Genomic DNA, 21224 nt, shown 5'->3' with positions numbered 1-21224 from the left:
CACACACACACACACACACACACACACACACACACACACACACACACACACCCAACCCTTTTCTCAGAACTGAGAAATGAGAACTGTTGCAAGCAGGGACAGACACCCACATCCACACACACACACTAAAACATCACCCACAAACGCAGTATATGCACTGGCTGAGTGTTCTGGACATAATAGGCGCTGCTGCTTGGTCAGCTGAACCTGAAACTGACACTAAATAACGTGATGGACTGGACAGATGGGGGAGAAAGATGAAGGAGCGGAGGCTCAAAAATGGATTAACAAGATGGGAGAGGAAAGACGCAACATGAAGAAAGAGAGAAATGGGTTTTGCTGTGAAGAAATGAGCGCAAAATTTGAGACACACTGAAACATCACTACACAATTTGAGATGTTGTGTATTGAGCCTGTCATTGCCAGCCCATTAGCCAACCTCTGGGGCTTCAACCCCTCCCCCCCAAAAAACCTATAGTTTCACCAAAATACCAAAACTTTGTCTTCTGAAGGTGAATTTTCCTAATCTCACCAAGTAGTAAGCAAGTAATTAAGGCTACATACAAGGATGCAGTCTCTTTGAGTGATAAATGGATGTTATAGCCTCTCATTGAGTGTTCAGTAATATAAGAGTCATGTCATATGACACTTTTTATGTTCTGAGGACCATTGAAATTAAAGTGAGAGGCGAGACATACTTCTAGAAAGACTCCAATGCAAGGGTGTCAAACTCGTTTTACTTTAAGCACAGTGATGTTTTTGCCACGGAGTGGTTCTTTGCACCATAGAAGCAGCAAGCTAGTGGGCACTAAACAGCTGTACCACCTGAGACACAGGGCAACAACATGTCCAGCTCATTTCATCAGGTCACTTTACCCATAAACACTGCTGTAGCACAGCTCAGATGCTACTATTATTACTACAAATGCCCAATGGGCCAGGCAAGGTTTTAATATTTTAATACTTATAAATGACCTGTGTAGAAATTTAGGTCCATGGATCTCTTTCCTATTGCCTCCCCGTTTTTAACAGTTAAGGAATAAGAATACAATCTGAAATGTTCTTAACAGTTAAAGTCTCTAGAAAAAAAAGGGCAATATCAATATGTCACCAGTTTGTAATGACAACAGTGAAAAGGCAGAAACATTTGGATTTGGCAGTACAAAAAAGCCAACTTTCCACACATTCCACTTAACTTCTGTATGTGAAATGATGGCATTCCATCACTACACTGAGAACGGCATTGGTTTCCATTAAAAATAAGTGATTATATGGCTTCCTGCAATGTCCATATATTGAAAAGTCATCTAGTCAGCCAAACCGGAGTGTGCACCATGAAGGTTAGCATTTGCCCCGTGGCACATGTTTACCAGCACGTCTCTAAGGGGTTAAGTGTGCTGTTAGAAGGTACACAGTCTTAGAAACCTGTATTTAGTCAAAATGAGCTTTTCATTCAATATCATACTGAATTGTATATGGATCCTATTAACCAGGCTAGCTGGCCAGATCTAATGCTGGCTGTTAACTTACTGAATCTACCCTCTGGTCCAAATATAGTCATGTACAGGTTCAAGATAACTAAGACAGTGAGAATGCTGAAGACAGTTCACAAGCTAACAGGTGATATCACAGGGGCTACATTAATCTTTCATATACAGGCTGGTGGTGATAGCCTACACACGAACAACAACAACATAACAGATAAAAAGGCTTGAGAAATGTTAACATCAGTGTGACAAGCACCTCAGCACCTGCTTGTACATAAACACTGACATGATGCGATTGATACAGTGCAGAAGAAAGAAAGGTAGGCATCATTATCAACTGCAAAAGAAAAGTACTTTTCATCATGAGAACATGTCTAAATAAATATATTTCAGCTGGATCATCTTGTGGAGACTGTCAAAAAAACAATTTTGCAAAGTAAAACCCAAACAAACCTAATTGTTAAAATAGCAGCAGTGGTTTTGTTTCCTATATGTCAAATCAGAACTCACTATGCTAAAGAATAAAAATTTAATCTATGCAACTTTCAAAATTTCACCCAAGGAGAGATGGTCAGAAAGCAGGTACGCTACGTTTGCAATGGCAGCCATAAAATGACCTGTGAAGAGGCTGTAAAGAGTTCAGAACATCTGAAACACCGTGATAGCAACACTGCTGCAAGTAGTGAGAGCTGAAGAGAATATAGGCTGAAAATAAAACAGAAATATAAAGTTTGGTCAAAGATCAAATGAAACACCCATTTATGCTTCCTCAAATATGTAGAGGTGTACCATTGGTAAAATAAGCAAGCTGTTCTTTAAAGCTAAAGCGAAAAATCTGGCTTCGACTGATAAAAGTTGTTAAAAACAACCAGGGGCGAAAGCTAAAACTAGACTCTACAAAAAGTCCAAAATTTAGGATGGAGGCTCAGTCATAAAAGGTCAACGGCCATATTTTTGTTGCACTTTGTGTCTCTTCTCCGCAAGATACTGGTTCCCACCTACTGTTTCAAGGTAAATCCTCTAGTACAGAGGAGGAAGGACAATGAAGCAGAAATATAACAAGTTCTTAGCTCTGCAGAAATATATGAACTTTGTCTGTAAGAGCCACATTACTATTAGATACATCATTATTATAAATGTGTACAGTATTTAAAGACAGGCCTTAGTAGCAGGAAATAGTTTTTTAATGTATTTTGAGATGTTTTTAGAAATATACATCTAATGCAACCTTTATAATCTGTTGGACAATTTAAACTTAGCATTAGTGGTACTGTCTGTAATAATAATAAATAATACACGTTTTATTAGTCTTCAGTAACATTTTAATCATTAGACTAATCTATTTGGCCTTTTACGTACAATGCCTAAGAAATAACTTTATCTGGGTGAAAAGGAAAGTATGTTAATGGGACTGTGTTTGTATAGTTATCTATATGAAGATATATAATACAGATCTGATTCTCAATTTTTAGATTTTAAAATATGGGTTCACTCAAGCATTTCTTGCCTTTAAAGAAATGGAGACATTAATGATTAATTTAGAAAAAAAACTGATTACATTTTTAATTTCGTCCTAGTAGAAACAATAAATCCAAGTCTGACTGAGCACAGCATGTTTTTCAGGAGGAGCTGGTTATTGTGGTATTTTATCTGAGCTGGGTCAACAAGTTCAACCATAATTTTCTGGCGCCATATCTTAACCTCCACTGTTTATCCTTGACTGAGTGCTTGGCATCTTTGTCTTCACCCTGAATGACTTCATGGCAAACTGCAAAATGATAAAATTGCTGGGTAAAAAGGCGCAAAAAAATAGACCGTTCACCCCTTGTTTCCCTCAGGAAAAAATTTAAATACACCACAGAGAAACAGCGAGGTAGTAAAGACAGAAAGAAAAACACTATAGAAAGAAAACAAGAAACAGAGATTGGTGAAAACCCATCAGTAAATTTGCTCAGCTGAGGTTGTTCAGGTGCAGTGAAATACTGTCTGTTCATGCTTTGGATGATTAAAAAAAAGAAAAAGCGCCTTTTTAGTAAAGTGCAAACAGAACATGAAGAGGAATGGGTTTGTTTTAGCCTCGTTAGTGTTGACAGAGGTGTGAGTTATTGAGTTAATAACAGCTCTGCGTGTTTGTGTGTGAAAGCCATGCGTTTCAGCCGTGAGACACGCAGAAAGAGCCACAGGTGACTGGAAAGCCAAAGTAAACCGAAGGAGCGTACATGCAATTGTCCAAGATGAATGCAAATGAGTGTGTGTTTCATATGTGTTTGCACCTTTTCTCATTCTTCTTCTCTGTCGGATAAAAGCTTTTGTGTTATCCGATAAGCCCTGTAGTGGTCGTTGTCTGTGATGTGATTGCATGCATTCAATAATTATCTGTGCTTTTTTTCTACCAAACATATATTACTCCCAGTCATCATAAATATTCTTTATCTGCTTCTTTCCCCTTCGCTCTCGCTGTTCTTCCATCCATCCATCCATGCATCCATCTCCACCCACCAACACTCCTTTCTGAGGCACATTAAATCCACACAACTGAAGAATAAATATGCCACATTAAAACATAAGATATGAAATTGATTCATTCTTTCCTTTAAATAGCATTATGAAAACAGGAGCCTGCCATTAATCAGCAGCAAGGTGGGAACTGATTTTTTTGCAGGCGGAGGCGTGCGGCGTGCAGATGCTAGTTGCTGCGGGCTCATCAGCTTTATGATGTAATGGCAGTATTTTATAGAGGTGGTGCAAACATCGATTTATGCTGATGACTTTGCCTGGGTTCCATGACTCACTGGAAAGCTCTGATAAAGTTGGGCTGTAGAGGAGGTGATCTTTAGCTGCAAAAGGGGCTCACGTACGCCATGGGGTGGTGGCTTTGAATGTATCATGGCTGCATGTAGTATGGTTGTTGGTGCTAGACAGTCTGACGTTTTCAGAAACTACTGATCTACTGAGATTTACCTTTGCTACCATCTCAAGGATTTACAGAGCATGGTCCAAAAAAGAGAACCTATCCAGTAAGCAGCAGGTAAAAATGTCGATTTGGAAGAACTTTGAACTAAAACAACCACTCACCGCAACCAAGATATGCAGAAGAGCATCTCTGAACCCACAACATGCTGAAAAAACATCGATTTGGTAAATAAATCATCATAGATAAAACTGGGTTAACTTAAGCAACTACCAATGCATTGTTAACAATGTTAATGGTTACTTGATCAAAACATCTGAGTCTCATGCATTCATTTCTAATTTTTAATAGAAATGATTTGTTTACAAAATAGGGAAGATGAACAATTGCTTTCGAACAATTCTGAATCATTTTTAAGCAGTAAACCAATTGAAACTGTGGCGTGCCATCGAAAAGTTTTCTAATCTTTGTCAACCATGAACTGTTTCAGCACTGCATATCAGACAATCTAATCCAATAAACTTTACACATACAGTATTCACTGCAGCCACGGAAAGTTTGAAAATTTGTAAATTTCCAGCTGAAAATGCTCTCCAGAGAAAGAAGTTGTAAAAGTTCATATGCTTTCTGTTTTTCTCTGCGACTGGACTTTTCATCTTCTGAGAACAGAGACGATAACACAGACGAGTTTGCATGGACGTGTGCGAGCCAACACATTTCTTTCCAGCTGTGACACATGGAGTTTGTATCATTAACCCATCCCTGACACTGACAGAGTTCTGCTCAACCCACTTTTCTTTCTGTCTAAAGAGTATAATTGCAAGTCTTTAGACGACAAAAAAGTTTCCAGCTGTGACATACGCAGTCTCCATCACTAAAAGAGATTAACCAAGCCCAGACACCTCGCCATTTGAAAATGTTAATGACAGAAGGCTCTTGTTCCAAGAATACCTGTAATTACAAGTCTTCCACAGATGGAAATAATGTCTAAAGAAAAATCCACCTGGAGAATTTAGGTTCATCCTTGATGTGTGGATGACTGGGTGTGTAAAGCGCTTTGGGGTCCCTAGGCGGGACTAGTAAAAGCGCTATACAAATACAGGCCATTTACCATTTACTATGCAAGAAGATACAGTATTTCTCCATATGGTAAAATGATCCCATATGGTTAAAGTGAGCATGAATCATCAGTCAGCTGATGAATGTTTGTGCATATGAATACATTTATTTTAATCATGGCTTTTAGAACTGATGCTCATGTAATTATATTCCCGTGAGAAAAGCAAGTGATTCCCTCAGTTATGTTACCAGACAATGTTTTCATGCAAAAGAATGGTGAAGTGTACAGATGTGAGTGGGGTGTATGGAAAGCACAGTACAGTGAAACCTGACACCAAAGTTCAGCTACTGAATACTGGTTACACAATCACTTGTTCTAAATATTTGTTTCTGGTTACAGTAAAATGATTTTAGTGAGATGTTACCCATCAAGTATGATCACAGAGTTCTGTGACTCTGACTACTGTATATAAAGTAACCTGATTCAAATTTCATTGTAAGAACCATTGTGATCACACTGCATCACCTCTGATGTGTTAAAACAACAAGACTTCAAACTGAATATGTTTTTGGGGAACAGGAAAAGTTGCAGCGAGGCAAATCTGGTAAGCAAGGGAGACAGCGAGCAAAAATGTGTTAGAGTTAGTGTGTGCTCCCCCCCCCCAAAAAAAGACTCCTTCACACTGATGGATCAGCTCTCAACAACAGTGATGAACCTCAACATGAAAATTGGATCAGTTCGACCAAGAAAAGATGCTTTTCTGCAGTTTCAGTTTGTGGCTCAGAAAGAGCAAACTAAAAACAGCATTCATGCTGGAAGGGTCCACAAAGACATATCACTGAATGGGAAATTGGCTAGATTCAAATCAGTTGCTGTTTTTTTAATGTTCAGACTTTTCAGAAACTGGTGCTGAAATGGAATTCACAAATATATAAATTGCTGTCTTATTTAGTAGCACTATGGCACTTTTCAGGACTGTAGTCAGAGCTCTCAGTCCTCATACCTTCACACTAGGGGTTGATTTAAATCAATTTTAGTTTGAATAATGCAGTTTTGATTCATTAAATCCTGAATCGATTTTTAAATATAAATGTATTTTGCCAGAAATGCCAGAATCTCAGCTTAAAGCTCACAAAACTATTTGAACAACCATCAAACAGCTAAAACAGCAAACGATTAAAGAGCTGGTAAACGGATTCCGCAAAAAGATGTAAACACAAAGTACGACAGCACGTACGCGGGTATGTCGTCGGGTGCTCAAAATTGACATCTCACAGATTCTGAAGTTGCAGGTTTTGTCAAATTCACTGAACCAGCAGCAAAAGAAGATCAAAACTATGCTTGAATTCCCTCCTACTTTGGCAGTTTTGCTTCCACCACAATAAAATCGCACTCCCTGCACAGCTTTCTCTCTCAGTGTACTTTGAGACAAGCAGCATCAGGTAATGTTCATATGTTGAATCATGGTTTTCTTCTGTTTTTGATCTACTGCAGGATATTTTTAAGGTGGTTATCTGCTATAAAAAGCCAGGCCAGAAAAATCTCCTTCATCTTTTTCTGTGTTTCATCCTCAGTTACTTTGACACAAAGGCATCTGCTTCGATGCTCGCACCTCTGATGAAGTCTCACAAGTGTCAGCACTGATAAATGATCAGAATTATAATATTTTTGACTGTCTGAGTCAAAACTGAATCGAATCAAAACCTTGTGAATCAGAATTGAATCAGTTATAGAAATCAGTGACGACACCCAGCCCTACTTCACCCCTCACAGAGTAATCAGCCAGGTTCTTCTTCATGGCTGATTGAATTTGAGACAAAGTATCTCTACAAAAAACAGTCATCTCACTTCGTATGTATAGATAACAAGCAGAAATACCAATTACCTTGGATTGAATATAAAATGAAAAGCTCAACAGTGGTGATTGGATTAAAACGGCACACAGCATGACAATGGAGAAATAATGGTTCAAAGCGCAAATTGTCAAAAAAGCGATCCAACTCAGATAATGTAAAACAAGCACAACTCAGTCACCCTCCATGCATGTATCCTCCATCACCCTTCTTTCCTTGCAATTATATGTTAATCATTGAATCGACACACCTCCCCATCTCTCCTCTGCACACCAAATCACTGCTCAAGTGTGGAAACAACAGGTGCTGTGCTCCTTGTTCGCTGTCTAAACATGGCATGAAATGGGGTGATGATGACTCTATTTGTTGCACTGCATAAGCAGGACAACATAAAATAGCGGGGCAGGATGGAAATGTTCTTTTTCTCTCATTAATTACACAATTATGCTAAGCTGCATGCCTGACTATGAACCAGATGTTGTGTAATTAACCTCAGTGTGAAGATAGCGTTCTGCTCCATTGTCTCTCACCTTCAAGAATGAAATGGAAACCAGGCAGAGAGGCAGCGATAAGGGAAGGAACTCCTGAGGTTTCTGCAGGCACATGAGCCACACCGAGCTCAGCCAAATCCAACGCGGCCAAAACGAAACTAAAACTAATTAAACATCAGGTGCAGATAGCCCTCTTCACTATTGTTTCTGTAACCTTCAGCTCAAACAATGCGAAGAGAGGAAACCTTAAGCAGGAAGGGGAGATACGTGGAGGTGGACGGGATTTTAAATTGAAGACGTGAATCGATATATTTCCTGCATCGACTTCATCGACAACACAAGGGGAACCATTTTCCAATAGATCTGCAATGTGATATCATTTCAGTAATGCTATTTGTTTAATAAAGAGGATGTTAAAGTTTAATGCATCTTTGAACCTACAAAAAGTTGAATGTTGCAAAAAACCCCAAAACAATTATTACAATAAATATTTATTAAAGTCTATGAATCTCTCTTGATTTAGCAAACATGCCGAGGACTCTAGTAGTCTTTGTTTAAACTTCACATCATCTAACAAAGCTTTCAATGCACACTTGTGCACATGTATCGTGTGTTGATAGAAGAGTTTTATTATTTATGTGGCTTTTATTCTGACTAGCTGGCCTCTTGAACGCCATCAAATCTCCTGCAGCATCTGTCACGGGGCTCCACCGTGGCTTCAGATGTGGATGACAAAGATGGCTCAGGAGTAAGAGTTCACTTCCCACAATGCATTGCTCCCATCAGGATTATTTATTTGCCGAAATGAGTAACATCAAGGCAAGGTCACTTAAATTAGTTTGTTCTGATTTGCTGCTCCATGCACCTTGTGTAATGAGATAATCTATTGTTAAACAACTTGCAAATAAACAATGTCACAGTACATTACACTAGGCACATTTCTCTTTTTTTAAGCAAAGATGACACATCGATAGGGCATACAGGGAAAAAGTGCAACACATTGTTGTGCATAAACCTTTAGCAATATGTTTCCATATATAAAGAAGAACTCTGGCACAAGTTTCAGAACGACATGCTCTGACTAAGGTAAGTTGTGGTTTATCAGCAAAGCAAAGATGGCCTTTCTAATTGCAGGATGTTGCAGACTCGGTGAAACTAAACTGAAATCCAGCAAGTTAAAATAGGAAGGTTTAGATCTCACCTTTGTGAGGAATTCTAATGTCAGTGCTCAGGCAAGTATTTGCAGGGTTTTTTTTTTTTTTAGTCTCCTGTAAAATCTGAGGCTCTAAATCGATTTTATTGACCTTTTATTTAGTCAGCAGTCGTTTTCACTCATGCTTGGTTGCTTAATGAAAAGTTGGAATGGACCAAATTGCCTGATCCCTCCATGCAGTGCCAAGCATGGAAAGTGAAAGTCAGTTTCTGATTTGGTTGTTGTTTGAGCTCTAGACTGATTCAAGATGCAGCACTAAAAAAATTTAAGGCAGGGAGATGATCGGAGGTGTGTGTGTGTGTGTGTGTGTGTGTCCTAATCCGCCTGGGCATATTGTTATCCTGCCATCCAGGAACGGATAAACATCAGAAATGCAAATCAATAATTACACATTGTGACTATTTCACAAACTGCAATGAGACTGCATTGATATTTTAATTGCCGTTTTGTCTGTTAATCAAGTGGATTTCACTAGCGATGCGTCCATGGATGGTCACATTTCTTTTCAATCCACAAGTTTCTTGTGAAACTCAAGAACAACAGAAGTAATGCAAAAAACAGAAGTAACCACAAACTCTGTCACCTTCTAACGGCCTCAACCAGTTACCGGAACTGCCAGAGTCTCTGTTGTAGCTGCATTTCTTTATATTTGAGGTCGTTTTTGTGATATTCAACAAAGTCCACAAAGCTTGTGACTTAGTGGTGACCCGCATTTTCCCATGGGGGCAGCCTTCCCTGTTTTTAGTACAGCTCCTGGAGAAAAGCTAGACCTTATAAAGTGTCTGCCCAGCAGTGTTCATTGTTGTAAAATCAAGCCAATCAATTTTTCAATATGCTAGACAAGAGACAAGGTAGAAAAATGTTTCCCAATCTATGAACCAAATTAATCCCACTCGTTCGCCATAACCACATCTTTTAACCCCACACTAGCGGTTTCATTATGGCCCGTTAAGTAATGTCACACTTTATCAACTTTTGAGGTTGAACTTAGATATATTTGTTCTTCTCAGAAACCATGAAGCTTCCAACCAGCTGAACTAGTTTAACCTTTCTTTTTCTTTCTTTCTTGTTTTGATATTTTCAAAAGCTCTGTTTCTCTTATTTAGGCTTAAGCTGAACTAAACCTGTCACAGCTCGGGAGGGAATGTGTTTGGGCTGTTAGTGAGTGTACTGCTGTTAAGGAAAGGGGTTATTTTAACAGTATGCAGCACAATACTGAATATATTTTCCCACAACTGTTGGAAGCAAACATCATTGTTCAGAATGCAATTCAATTCATTTCTCAGAAATGTTTCACTCTGGGTATTTGGATCCACTTGCCATTCAGTCTAATTACCACTCCACAGCCGATCTGTCTCTCTGTTTATTTAAACAGAAACAGGAATCACAAAACAGAGGTGACACCAGTATTTGAACAATAGCCTGCCGGAGAAGGGCATGGCTGATTTGGCAGTTACCATTTCACTGAGAGTGCTGCTTTCATGTCCTTTGCTCTCTTTGTACAAGAGGCTGATAGGAGCACTGGGGCCAGCTGCCTCTCTCAGGGCCCCTACTCCACCACCCAGACTGCCTCTGGAGGACCCTTCAGAGCCAGCAGATGAAGGTGAGGCGCCAGCATGTTGGACAATCACAGAGCGAGCCTGTTCTCACACAGGACAGTTAAGTGAAAAGTGAGCTATTGAAACCAGCTGCACTCTCTCCCCCTCAGCTTCCTATCTTCCCTGAGGTGTAAAATGGATGTTTTTAAGGTGAGCTGTGTTTGTCTACATCTGCTTGGCAGAGCATCTTAAAGACAATTTCATGTCGTCCTGTTTTCTTGCAAACCTTAAAGCCTGAGGGCGCCTGCAGCAGAAAGACATGCGAGTGTTTAATTTGTTTTCAGTCATTTCTATCAATTGCTGTGGCCCACACACACACACACACACACACACACACTGAATGTCTGCAAATGTCCGCTTAACACCATTTGCTCAGCAGCTCACCCACAGTTCACTTAGTACAGCATACTGTATTTTGTAGATCAATCTTTGAGCAGTTATCTTCTTTAAAAATTAAATCTTTTGTTTAGTTCTGTTTCAGAATACCAACACACTTCTTTGCTTGGTCAATAGAAAATAAACAAACAGCCATTAGTATTCACACTGGCTTCAGTTCAGAGTCAAGGGAAGTTTGACTCTTTCTTCCAACCTTAAGGGCTGGAAAATATAATCCAACACAGTTTTTATACACCACTCTGCATTCAGTCATTAGTTATTAATCTCTGACTCTCATCCACACCGTGTCTTTTGTCCTGTCCTCCTCCTCCTGCCTCCAATTGGGTCGCAACAAATGGCTGCCTCTTCTGAGCCTGGTTCTGCCAGAAGTTTCTTCCTGTTAAAAGGAAGTTTTTCCTTCCCACCGTCACCAAGTGTTTGCTCATATAGGGTCATCTAATTGTTGGGGTTTTCTCAGTATTATTGTAGGGTCTTTACCTTACAATATAAAGCACCTTGAGGTGATTTTCGGTGTGATTTGGTGCTATATAAATAAATTCAAATTTATTTGAATTCAAATTAATTGAATTTAATTGAATTAAGATCCAAAAAAGTGCAGTTTCTCTAATAACCACCTCAGGTTGTTTTCAAAAGAGGGTCAATATCCATAGCCTACAATAATGTCCAACTGTTCAGCAGAAAACACAACCAAGTTAAAAACAATAAAACAAGACAAATACAAAAGAATCATCTTTTTAAACTTTACTCAGTCATACTGGTGACTAACATGGAGATGGTGTCGTAGGTGCCTGCAGCTAACAGGTGCCTTCCCATCTTAACCAGTCCCTGAACTGGACCTCTCCCCCTTTTTTGTGGAGACACACCTGTTTGACACACCAATGTGACACAGTTATAAAGTCTATGAATTAATCTTGATAAACAATATGGAAACATTCCACCCTCCTGGACCAGAAGTGACAGTGGTGCCATACACATGAGTGGAGATCCTGTGACACTGGCCATTTTGGAAGATTAACCGAAGTCATTAATTGCTCCAAATTTTCTATAAAATGCACTGCTGTTTATTTTGTGGTTACAGCAGCCTCACTGAACAGGACTGAAAATGTATTTTCTTGTTTACTTGCAAAAAAAAAATAAAAAATACTTCGAGTGCATGAGGTTTTGTGCCTTTCCTTTGTGATCTGTATGTCAGACTCACTAAATATAAACAAAATGATGCACTTATTCTAAAAATATCTAACTGAATGAGAAAGATATATCAACAAGAAAAAATCGTATGTTGTCTGGCAAATTATAAAAGAGAGTGGGGTAAAGGGTGTTTTTCACTTGAGCTCAGCGTTTCAGCTCTCTTAAGTTCTCGGCTCATGCACAGGCCTGCATGTGTCCTGTGAACCAAAATGAGTTTGATTTAAAAAAAATAAAAAATACAACACAAAAAATGGTAAGTCTTCAAACCTAGCGGGTTAAGTCAGTGTGACTACACAAATTTTGCAGAACAAACCTGGCGTTCTACATTTTTATGACAAAGTTATGAGGTTATACTGTAAGTGCAACACCAGAGTATATACAGGTGCTTCCTGGCAAAAGAGAGGGATTAGGAGGTTGTTTGTGCATAATTTGAACTCTGCTCAGATCCACCACACACTGCTGCTATGGCTGGCATGTACCTTCTGTAGCTCATTGTTTTCTAATGGCTACTTGAGAAACAATGGTATAACCACACTGTCATTCTGTCTGAACTGTCAAAGGTCGATTATTGACTTGGCGATGCACTGTGCTTTAGGAAGGCTCTGTGTATTCCAAATAAAAACCTTAATCATGTCACACTGTCTTTTTAAGGCTCTCCCTCTCACCAGACTTCCTTGTAGCTCTCGGTGCACTATCCCAATAGTTATGGCTTTGGTACAAGTGTTCTCAGTTATTGGGCCACCAGCAGGGATTACATGCCTAACTACATAGGAGATCTTTGGACTCCATCACTAATATCTGTTTTACTCTTTTGTTAAAGGAACTTGATCGCTTACTACATGGACTCATGTGAACAGTTTACTTTGATAACCTGCTGATGCTGCTGATGTGAGATAATTCTTACCACAGCTCTTCACAACTTGAGCCTGATATTCCAAGTAGTTCAAAGGAAAAATCCAAATTGCAATTCAACACACAGACACAGTGTCTAGATCATGTTTTGCATCCACACATATCATTTCCACAACAGCAGCCATGACAGAAGGTCATAGGGCTAACAAAGTCATAACAGTATGAAGTCTGCTGATTTGCAAACACAACAAGTGTTAGACATGTCTTTTATCCATTGCAATGCTAAGAATTCACCCACGTGTTCAAGTCCTCTTTGGTTTTGTATATTTCTGTGTTTGTGCCTTTGTTCTGACCTGTAGCAGCTCCTCTTGGTCATCACCAACCTCCAGTGCTACAGTGACCGAGGCGAAGGGACGACTGGCCATCTGCTGTCGCTCTCTCATCAGCTGCTGTAGAGTGAGATGGGGGGAAAAAAGAAAATAGTTTTAATTTATTTATTTTCATGGATTTATTTCTGACAGATTACTGTGTCAGAACTCAAACACAGGTTGTTATTCTTTTACTGGATTTATCCTTGAGAAAATCTACAGGGAACAGCTGAAGGTTAAGTGCTTTGCTCAAGGGCATCCTAACAGTGCAAACTAAATGAGATTAAAGTGCTTCACAATTTCTCCATTGCCAAAAAAACTCCCCAAAACCGATCAGGGTTGTTTGACAAAAGCAAACATGTTAAGGTGGTAAGAAAGAGAAGTAACAAGTCTAAGGAGTAATACTGACAAAAAGGATATCACTGGAAAGAAGGCCAGAAGTAACGAAGCAGTAAGAAAGAAGCAGGTAGATGAAGAAAAATGATAAAAAAGAAAGGAGGATTATGAAAATATAGGTTTAGGAGGAATGGAGGGGGGCAGAGATCAAAGTAGATGCTTGCTAGACACACAGGAGGAAGGCAACGATGAGTGGGGAAAAGCAGCTGGTGGGGGAATGGTGGGAGTCAGAGGGGAGGAGGAGGAGTAGGGCAGGCAAACTTCATTAATGAGGAAATGTCAGATGAACAAAGGCAGAGAGCGAGGCCTTCATCAGCATGAGGTCCAAACGCTGACCGAAAACACAAACAAAGATACAGCACAGCATTTAAATGAAGAATGAAAAAGAAAGAAAGAGAAGAATCCTCCCACACAAAGTAAAACAGAGACACGCACCATCATCAATAAAGCTAAGGAGTGCATCTACACCTGAAACATAACAACATGCTCACTGCATCTTCATCTCCCCTCTCCATCATTAGCTCGGTTTCCCAGCTCTTTCCAAATCAATACGGACATGTTAATGGGGTTTTGTTTCTACATTTAGCTTGGGGTTAGCCACCTGTTTTACACACAGAAGAACTCATTTCTAGCCAATTACATGCCAGGCAATAATCAGTATGTTTCTGGTCATTTTGGCAGAAATTCTGCCTGATGCAGGCTGTGACATGTTAAGCAATGTTGGGAAGACAGAGGGAGTCGATCAAGCTTTTGGTCTCTAATGTGAATAACCTGAACATTGGAGTTTGACTTAGCATGCAAAAACACTCACAGTAGGTCGAAGTAAAAAAAAAAAAAAAAAAACCCCACTTCACCACATCAGATGTGATGAAGTGGTTTAAAACAGACTTTTCCTTATACTTCCTAACATTCTCTGCTTTAAGTCATCCAAGTACACAAATATCGGAAACAAGCCCAAAAGAAAAAGAAAAGAAAGACATTAGGAACAGAAGCACTGCAAGGATGTTAGAGAATATTTGAAAGTGAAAGAAAAAGAAACAGATAACGAGGCATATCTCCAGCCCCCGCCCGCCTTGTGACCTTGAATTGGACAAGCAAAAGAAAATGGATGGATGGCGATAAAGAAAAAATGAAATGAAAGGAGCAAAACCAATAAAAGAAGCCAAAAGCACAGTACTAGATTAAGAAAGAGAAAAATAAAAACAAATTAACAACACAAGGTGAGGACAGGACAGGAAAAGGAGAAAAGCAAAGGAAAGAGAAAAAGTGTAAACCCATCCTAAATATCAATGGCTTCTACACTCTGCTACACTTCTCTAAACTGAAGCAGCTCTCCTGCTGCTGTGTCCTCTCCTGTTGATGAGAAAAGGCTGCACACTGACATTAACTGGCTGTCAGGTGTTGTGCTAGCGCGCCGCCGGCTGCTCGATTGCCGGTGTCAGACTCTTTAAGCATGACTGAATAGTACACCTGTAGCTACATCAGCACAGTCAGGTGCTCCGGCGGCGGCAAGCGCTCTGCTAGCACGCTGCCATGCCGGCTAATGTGATGTCTTTCCTTGTTAGCTGTCACCACTGTGGGAATGCTGCTCGCATGACAGCGAGTGCTTGCTAGCATCGCTGTTAGCCTCCTGCAGATGTCAGTTTAGATTTGTAAAAGACTAGCTGAGTAGGTGTGTGTGAGAGGAAGGGTGTCTGTGTACTGGAAGCTGTGGATGAGGTAAGAGATCCCCTTTAAGCGTTTTTAAACCTTTATGAGTGCGTCAGGATTTGTTATACTGCTGTAAAGGCAGGATAGGTGGCAGGGGGAAAGAAATAGGCCCAAAACTACTGAAAATAGGGTCTAGAGGTGCATCTGTTAGACACAGAGACATTTGTTAATCACCCTGATTAAGTTTTTTAAAAAAAGGATTTATTTTAAAAATGTAGTGTGACAGACCTGTGATCAGCACCAAACCATCCCAGGCCTTTCAGATTGCATATTAGCCCCCTTGAAAAACTATTCATAAGTAACACTCAGACTCATTGGCACAATTTTGAATGTGAAGGTCACTACTATACATGCAAATGTGCCTCTAGTCTGTACTGTCTGGAGTAACTGAACCTAAGTGGGCGACGGTGCTACGCTGTTGGTAAGTAATGAAATGTCAGCCATATTTCTGGATTTCGTCCGTCACGCTTTAGTGTTGATTTCCTTTTTGTTTTCAGAATTTAATAATAATGGATTGCATTTATATAGCGCTTTACAATTACACTATTCATTCACTCTCACATTCACACACTGGTGGAGGCAAGCTACAGTTGTAGCCACAGCTCGGCTCGAACCGGCAACCTTCCGATTACAAGACGAACTGCCAACTCTTGAGCCACGATCGCCCAAACATTTACAGTAGTCATTTGTTGTATTAACAGTATTCATGTGCAGTTTACCATTATGCAAATCTTGAGAGCTTGAAAACAGACAATCTATTCTTTAGGTTTGCAAAGATGTTTCACTTCTCATCCAAGTGGCTTCTGACTGAAAGACCTTTATGCAAACTTATTAAGCTTATTCAGCTTCCAGACTCCTAGTACACCAAAACTAATATATCTGATAAGAAGAACCACCGTCTGGCCAATTAGGATGTCAGTGTGGTGAATAAACTGGATTGCTTCTGTTTTATATACTGTATTAGCCTAGCAATCCTAGCTTTGGTTGATGGTTCACTAACCATCCAAAACTTCACTGCTATTTCATTTATCCATCTTTGTTTAAAGCTTGAAAAACCAAAATCATATGCTGTACGCTGAATGCATATCCCTCATCCTAATAAATTATCTTTCCATTTACATTATTACTTTTTGTAACATCGGAGTTTCTACCACTTCTTATTCTTAGCTGTGCTGGTATTGGAAAATTTGGGCTTGAAAATTCCTAATTAATTCATCCTTAACTGGATCCCTTAATATTTTTTTAAGTTTCCAAAATTAAGGCTGTTTGGTTTAGTTTAGACAAAGATTACGGTGTGAAGAAGACATTAGACCATTAAACAAAGTCTCCTTCCTGATAGCTTTTACCGCAGTATGGTAGCTGAGCTGTTTATACACCGTTTGCGTGCACCCATGTGCAAGTTTGTGTTATGCGAGGTGTTCTCTCTACTCTTTATTCCCTAAAGCTGTTGCTCCTGTTAGTGAGATTAGACAAACTGGTCAAGGTGAGCCGGGTCACATCTGCGTATGTGAGCGCTGCAACCTGAAAAATGAGTCTAGACAGTGGAATTATGTTTAGACATAAAAAGTGGGTTTAATATTCATGTCTGGGGTAAGTTTTCAAGTGTACTGAAGATGCAAGTGTGTACTGCATGTACGTGGTACCTCCAAACGTCTTTATATATACACATAAATACAAAGAAAAAATACAAATATACATTTTGGTCAGAAAAAGACCACTTGTCTGTCTATGTCTGTGTGTGAGTGCTTGTGCATGTGTTGCGAGTTTAATGCCCTCTTTGACAAGTCCTTGAGCAGGCAACAAGGACAAGACAGCGGCCATCTCCTCTGTCTGCCCGTCGGACTGTAAATCAGCCATAAAACAGCTAATTAACTCTGCTGTGCTGTAAACAAGCAGTGCCACACCACACACCACCGAGATGACAAAAGAGGGCGGAGAGCAAAGAAAGCCTATGTGAGTATGTGTTTAAGTTACAGTTAGAAATATTATCCAATTTTCCTGCAAGGGCTTTAGCTGGGTACCTGAAATCCCAAACTAAATCAGAGAAAGACACAAAGCTGATATTTTTTAGGTAATACTGGCGTTTCTTCACATTTTTTACTCCATATCAAATATGTTTGTGTTTAGTTAGCCATGAGGGGCGGGACAAAATCCACACATTTATTCATCCAGCCATCTCAGTTGGACAGACAGACGCATAAACAGCCAAGAGAAAAAATGAGAGCGCTGCGACAATGAAGCCAATCACATGCTGAATTATGTTTCACAGAACACCGCTCACCCATAGTAGCACCTGCAAGCTCAAACTGCCAGTCCTGTTAGGCTGGAAATATCTGTGTAATGTGAGGTTTGTTGATTTCAGAACTACTCCTGTCTAATGATGGGTTTCATAGCACCACAAGTGTCCCTCTTCTACTGAGGCAGCAGTTAAAGCTCTGTGAGGGCACAGCTATAGAAAGGTTAGTAAACCGATCCATGTATGTGGGTGTTTGCATGATTGTAGGTCTTTGTTGGGGGGGTGGGGGGTGTAATACAACACCAAGCACTCAGTAACCATTAGCCCCTAATTGGTGGTACTACAAAAACAAAACCAGCATGCGTTTGTCAGTGTACACGCAAAGCTAATGAAAATCCACAAACTCCAAGAGAGACCAGTGACATACAAAGGCAGACAACCTGACACTTTAACAAGGAAAGAGGGGAAGGTGGGACTACAAACATAATAGGAACTGACTACCAGGAATATAAGCACATGAGAAATGAGACAGGTGGGAAAAAATGGGGTGGACAGGAAGAAAAACAAATATAGGAAGTCACAGGAAGGTGACTTACATGAATGAAAACTGTAATAACACCTGCAAATCATCGGACGCAAACAACCGCCGCTCAAAATGACCAATGCGGCTATCCAGTCTTTGGCAGATTATCGGCTCACTCAGTGTGATAAACCGGCCAGTCCAGCTAGACGTTTTTTAGTGATTGTTTCCTGTCCGTTATTTCCCCCGCTTCCCCAGCCCGCCTCAGATTTTATCTCATGTGCACCAACCCCCTTAGACAGACACCACTTATTTCCTGTCAGCTTGGACCACCACTCACCTACTGGCTATTGGCATTCATTTCCGGTACTGCTCCTCGCTCACCCCCTGCCCATCCACCACCAGCCTCCTCTCGGACCAAGGTCTCTCCTACTGCCTCCTCCTCTGCCCGACTAGCTTGGATTCCAAGGATCTCATTATTACTTTGTGTACACGCTACCTGACACATTCTCCCTGGTTACTCTGCCCCGTCTAACTGCCCTCACCTGTTTCGCAGATTTGCCCAACCCCTTGCTGCCGATATTACCCCTGACCAGTCTCTTAGCCAAGTTAGGAAGACTCTTAAGGATGGCTTGTTTCACCTGCATGGAGAGCTCCTTTAACCGCATCTTGTCTGTTCACACTGTGAGATTATTATATTAACTTATACCACGTTGTACCCCTAATTAAAGATTGTAAAATCATTATGTAGTTTTAGGTTGCATTTAACTCCTGACAATTATTAGATTTATTAGACTGATTTGTATTACATTAGACTGCTGATTTATTGTGAATGAATTAAATTGTTTTATGATGCATTATACTGCTGATTTATAAGAAATACTGTTTTCAGAGATAGATATATATATATATATACTCATACCTTATTTGTCTGATTAGAAAAGAACAGAACATACTGCACAGGAGGCGAAGGTCAAAACTTAGGCTCACTGAGAGAGAAAGAATGTGGATGTTTAGGTTTTATGACTTTGGAGGGGGGCTGACGCTATAAGAATGTGAGAAACTGTCAGACACTTCGAGATCTGGTGGACACCCTCCTGTACACATCTCCCGTCTGGGCGTTTATGGTCAAAGTGTTGTATGGAATAATGAGAATTGTATGGAATAAAGAGATTGTTGATTGAGCATTTTTATACACCGAGTGTTGTTCTTCCTTCAGTCCAAAGATCAAAGAATTGGGATATATTCAACAACACCAAAAACTTCCAAATACAAGCACCACACCTCAAATCAACCCTGAAGGAATTGACCACACCTGCCCATGAAGAAGCCTTTGAGTCAGTTGTCCAATTACTTTTGGTCCCTTTAAAAAGGGCGTCGCACATAAGGAGCTGAAACTCCTAAACCTGTCATCCAGTTTGACTGTGGATTGTGAAATGCTGTTCAGTAATATAAAGTTTTGATTCCTGCATTGAATGTGCAAATCTGTTATAAAATGAAGCCTTACTGATAAAGCAGAGGAGAATAGCATAGCAAGCCTCACATTTCCCCTGTAGAGGGAATGCAACATCAGCGTCCATGTCCCCACAGTCTATCTGTAACCTAACTAGATGGTTTCATCAATTCCACCTCAGGCTGCAAGTTTAGTTGTGATTAATGTGTTAATCAGAGATACAAGAGAAACCACCTCTTCTGGACAAGGCTTAATAACTCTTACAGACTGCTCCCAGTGCAAAGAATTTCACTCTGTTGCAAGGTATGCTTCAAAAGTAGTGTTATAACTAATGATAAGTGTCCCAGAATAAGTAGCACTTTAAATTGTAGGAAAAAAAACAACTTGTAGTTCTTATAATGGCTGCTGCTAAAAACAGATTTTTTTTAAGAAATTGGTGTAAAATGTTCAAATCAAATATTCCCGCAGGCCTTGTTGAAACTGATGTTACAGAATCACCCAATGTCCCATAAAGAGTGTAATATAGTTCTGCTTGAAAGAGTGTCTACTGTGTGCCTCAAAGGGAAATGCAAATGTGCGAAGGAGCAGATGAAAAGGGTGACTGTGACAGTACATTTTATGGTTCAGTTAAGTTTTAATGTAAAATCTGGTCAAGCAATATGTGATTTCGTAAAATAAAGTCTTCTCTTCTGTGTCAGTAGAGCAGGACAAGCCTATTCATCCGTTAGATGTGACAAATTACAAATTCAGGTTTGGAATCTTTTTGAGGAAAATTACAATAGGAACAAAAGTTGGTTATCAGTCCCTTGGCTACAGGAATAGCAGTCATCTGAAACTGATTTCGCCCCCTTTGATTATAAGCAAAGATTAAGAGAGTGATATGCTTTCATGGTGTTTAAAAATCACTGCTCTGGCTTTGATCTGGGTCTTGGCCTATTTGTGTCATTATGCATGTGAACATAATTATCTGTTTCGAAGAAGCGTGATAAAGTTCAGTTTTAGGTAAATTAAAAGTCCTTTTTTAGTAAGACAGTCCTTTTAAAGGTTTCCTTGTAAAGAATACATACCATCATCGTGCCTGAGTGGGTTTCCCCCGAAGAGTTCAAAGATATGAGTATTAATAAAAACTTCAACGATGAAAAGCAGTGTGAATATTTTTGTCTGTATAGTTTTATGATAAAGAGTTGTAGTAACAATGGCTCTGATAAAGTGATGGATAAATTATTCTTAATGTTTCTGGGTAAGATAAGATAGAAAGGAAAAACATCTCTGAGAACCATATCCAATCCTGAAAATGCATATATAGTAAGATTGACTTAAGATTGTGGATAATACCGCGGAAGCACTAGCTGGTAGTCGGGCCGTACGCGTGTCTTAGTGTAGTTGAACATCCACAAAGTCCGCTTGTCGTCGAAAAACAAACAGGCAAACATTTATTTCCACAGTTTTGAAATACAGTGATCCGTTTGAATGTTCCTGTACACTGCAAACA

The 21224-nt window shown here is 39.8% G+C and overlaps 1 protein-coding gene across 1 annotated transcript in view; it reads right to left on the bottom strand.

Annotated features, from left to right (window-relative positions):
- The window catches only part of LOC102206599 (attractin-like protein 1), a 316533-nt gene that overhangs the window by 52541 nt on the left and 242768 nt on the right, over positions 1-21224 (bottom strand). The window contains exon 29 of the mRNA XM_013912991.1: positions 13403-13498. Within this exon, the coding sequence (XP_013768445.1) occupies positions 13403-13498 (96 nt within the window). The remainder of the gene's footprint in view (positions 1-13402; positions 13499-21224) is intronic.

This window comes from Pundamilia nyererei, unplaced genomic scaffold (genome assembly GCF_000239375.1).
Source record: "Pundamilia nyererei isolate P.nyererei 1_Seehausen unplaced genomic scaffold, PunNye1.0 scaffold00111, whole genome shotgun sequence".
NCBI lineage: Eukaryota > Metazoa > Chordata > Actinopteri > Cichliformes > Cichlidae > Pundamilia > Pundamilia nyererei.
The sequence above is the reverse complement of the archived record's forward strand: the minus strand, read 5'-3'. Positions and strand labels throughout refer to the sequence as shown.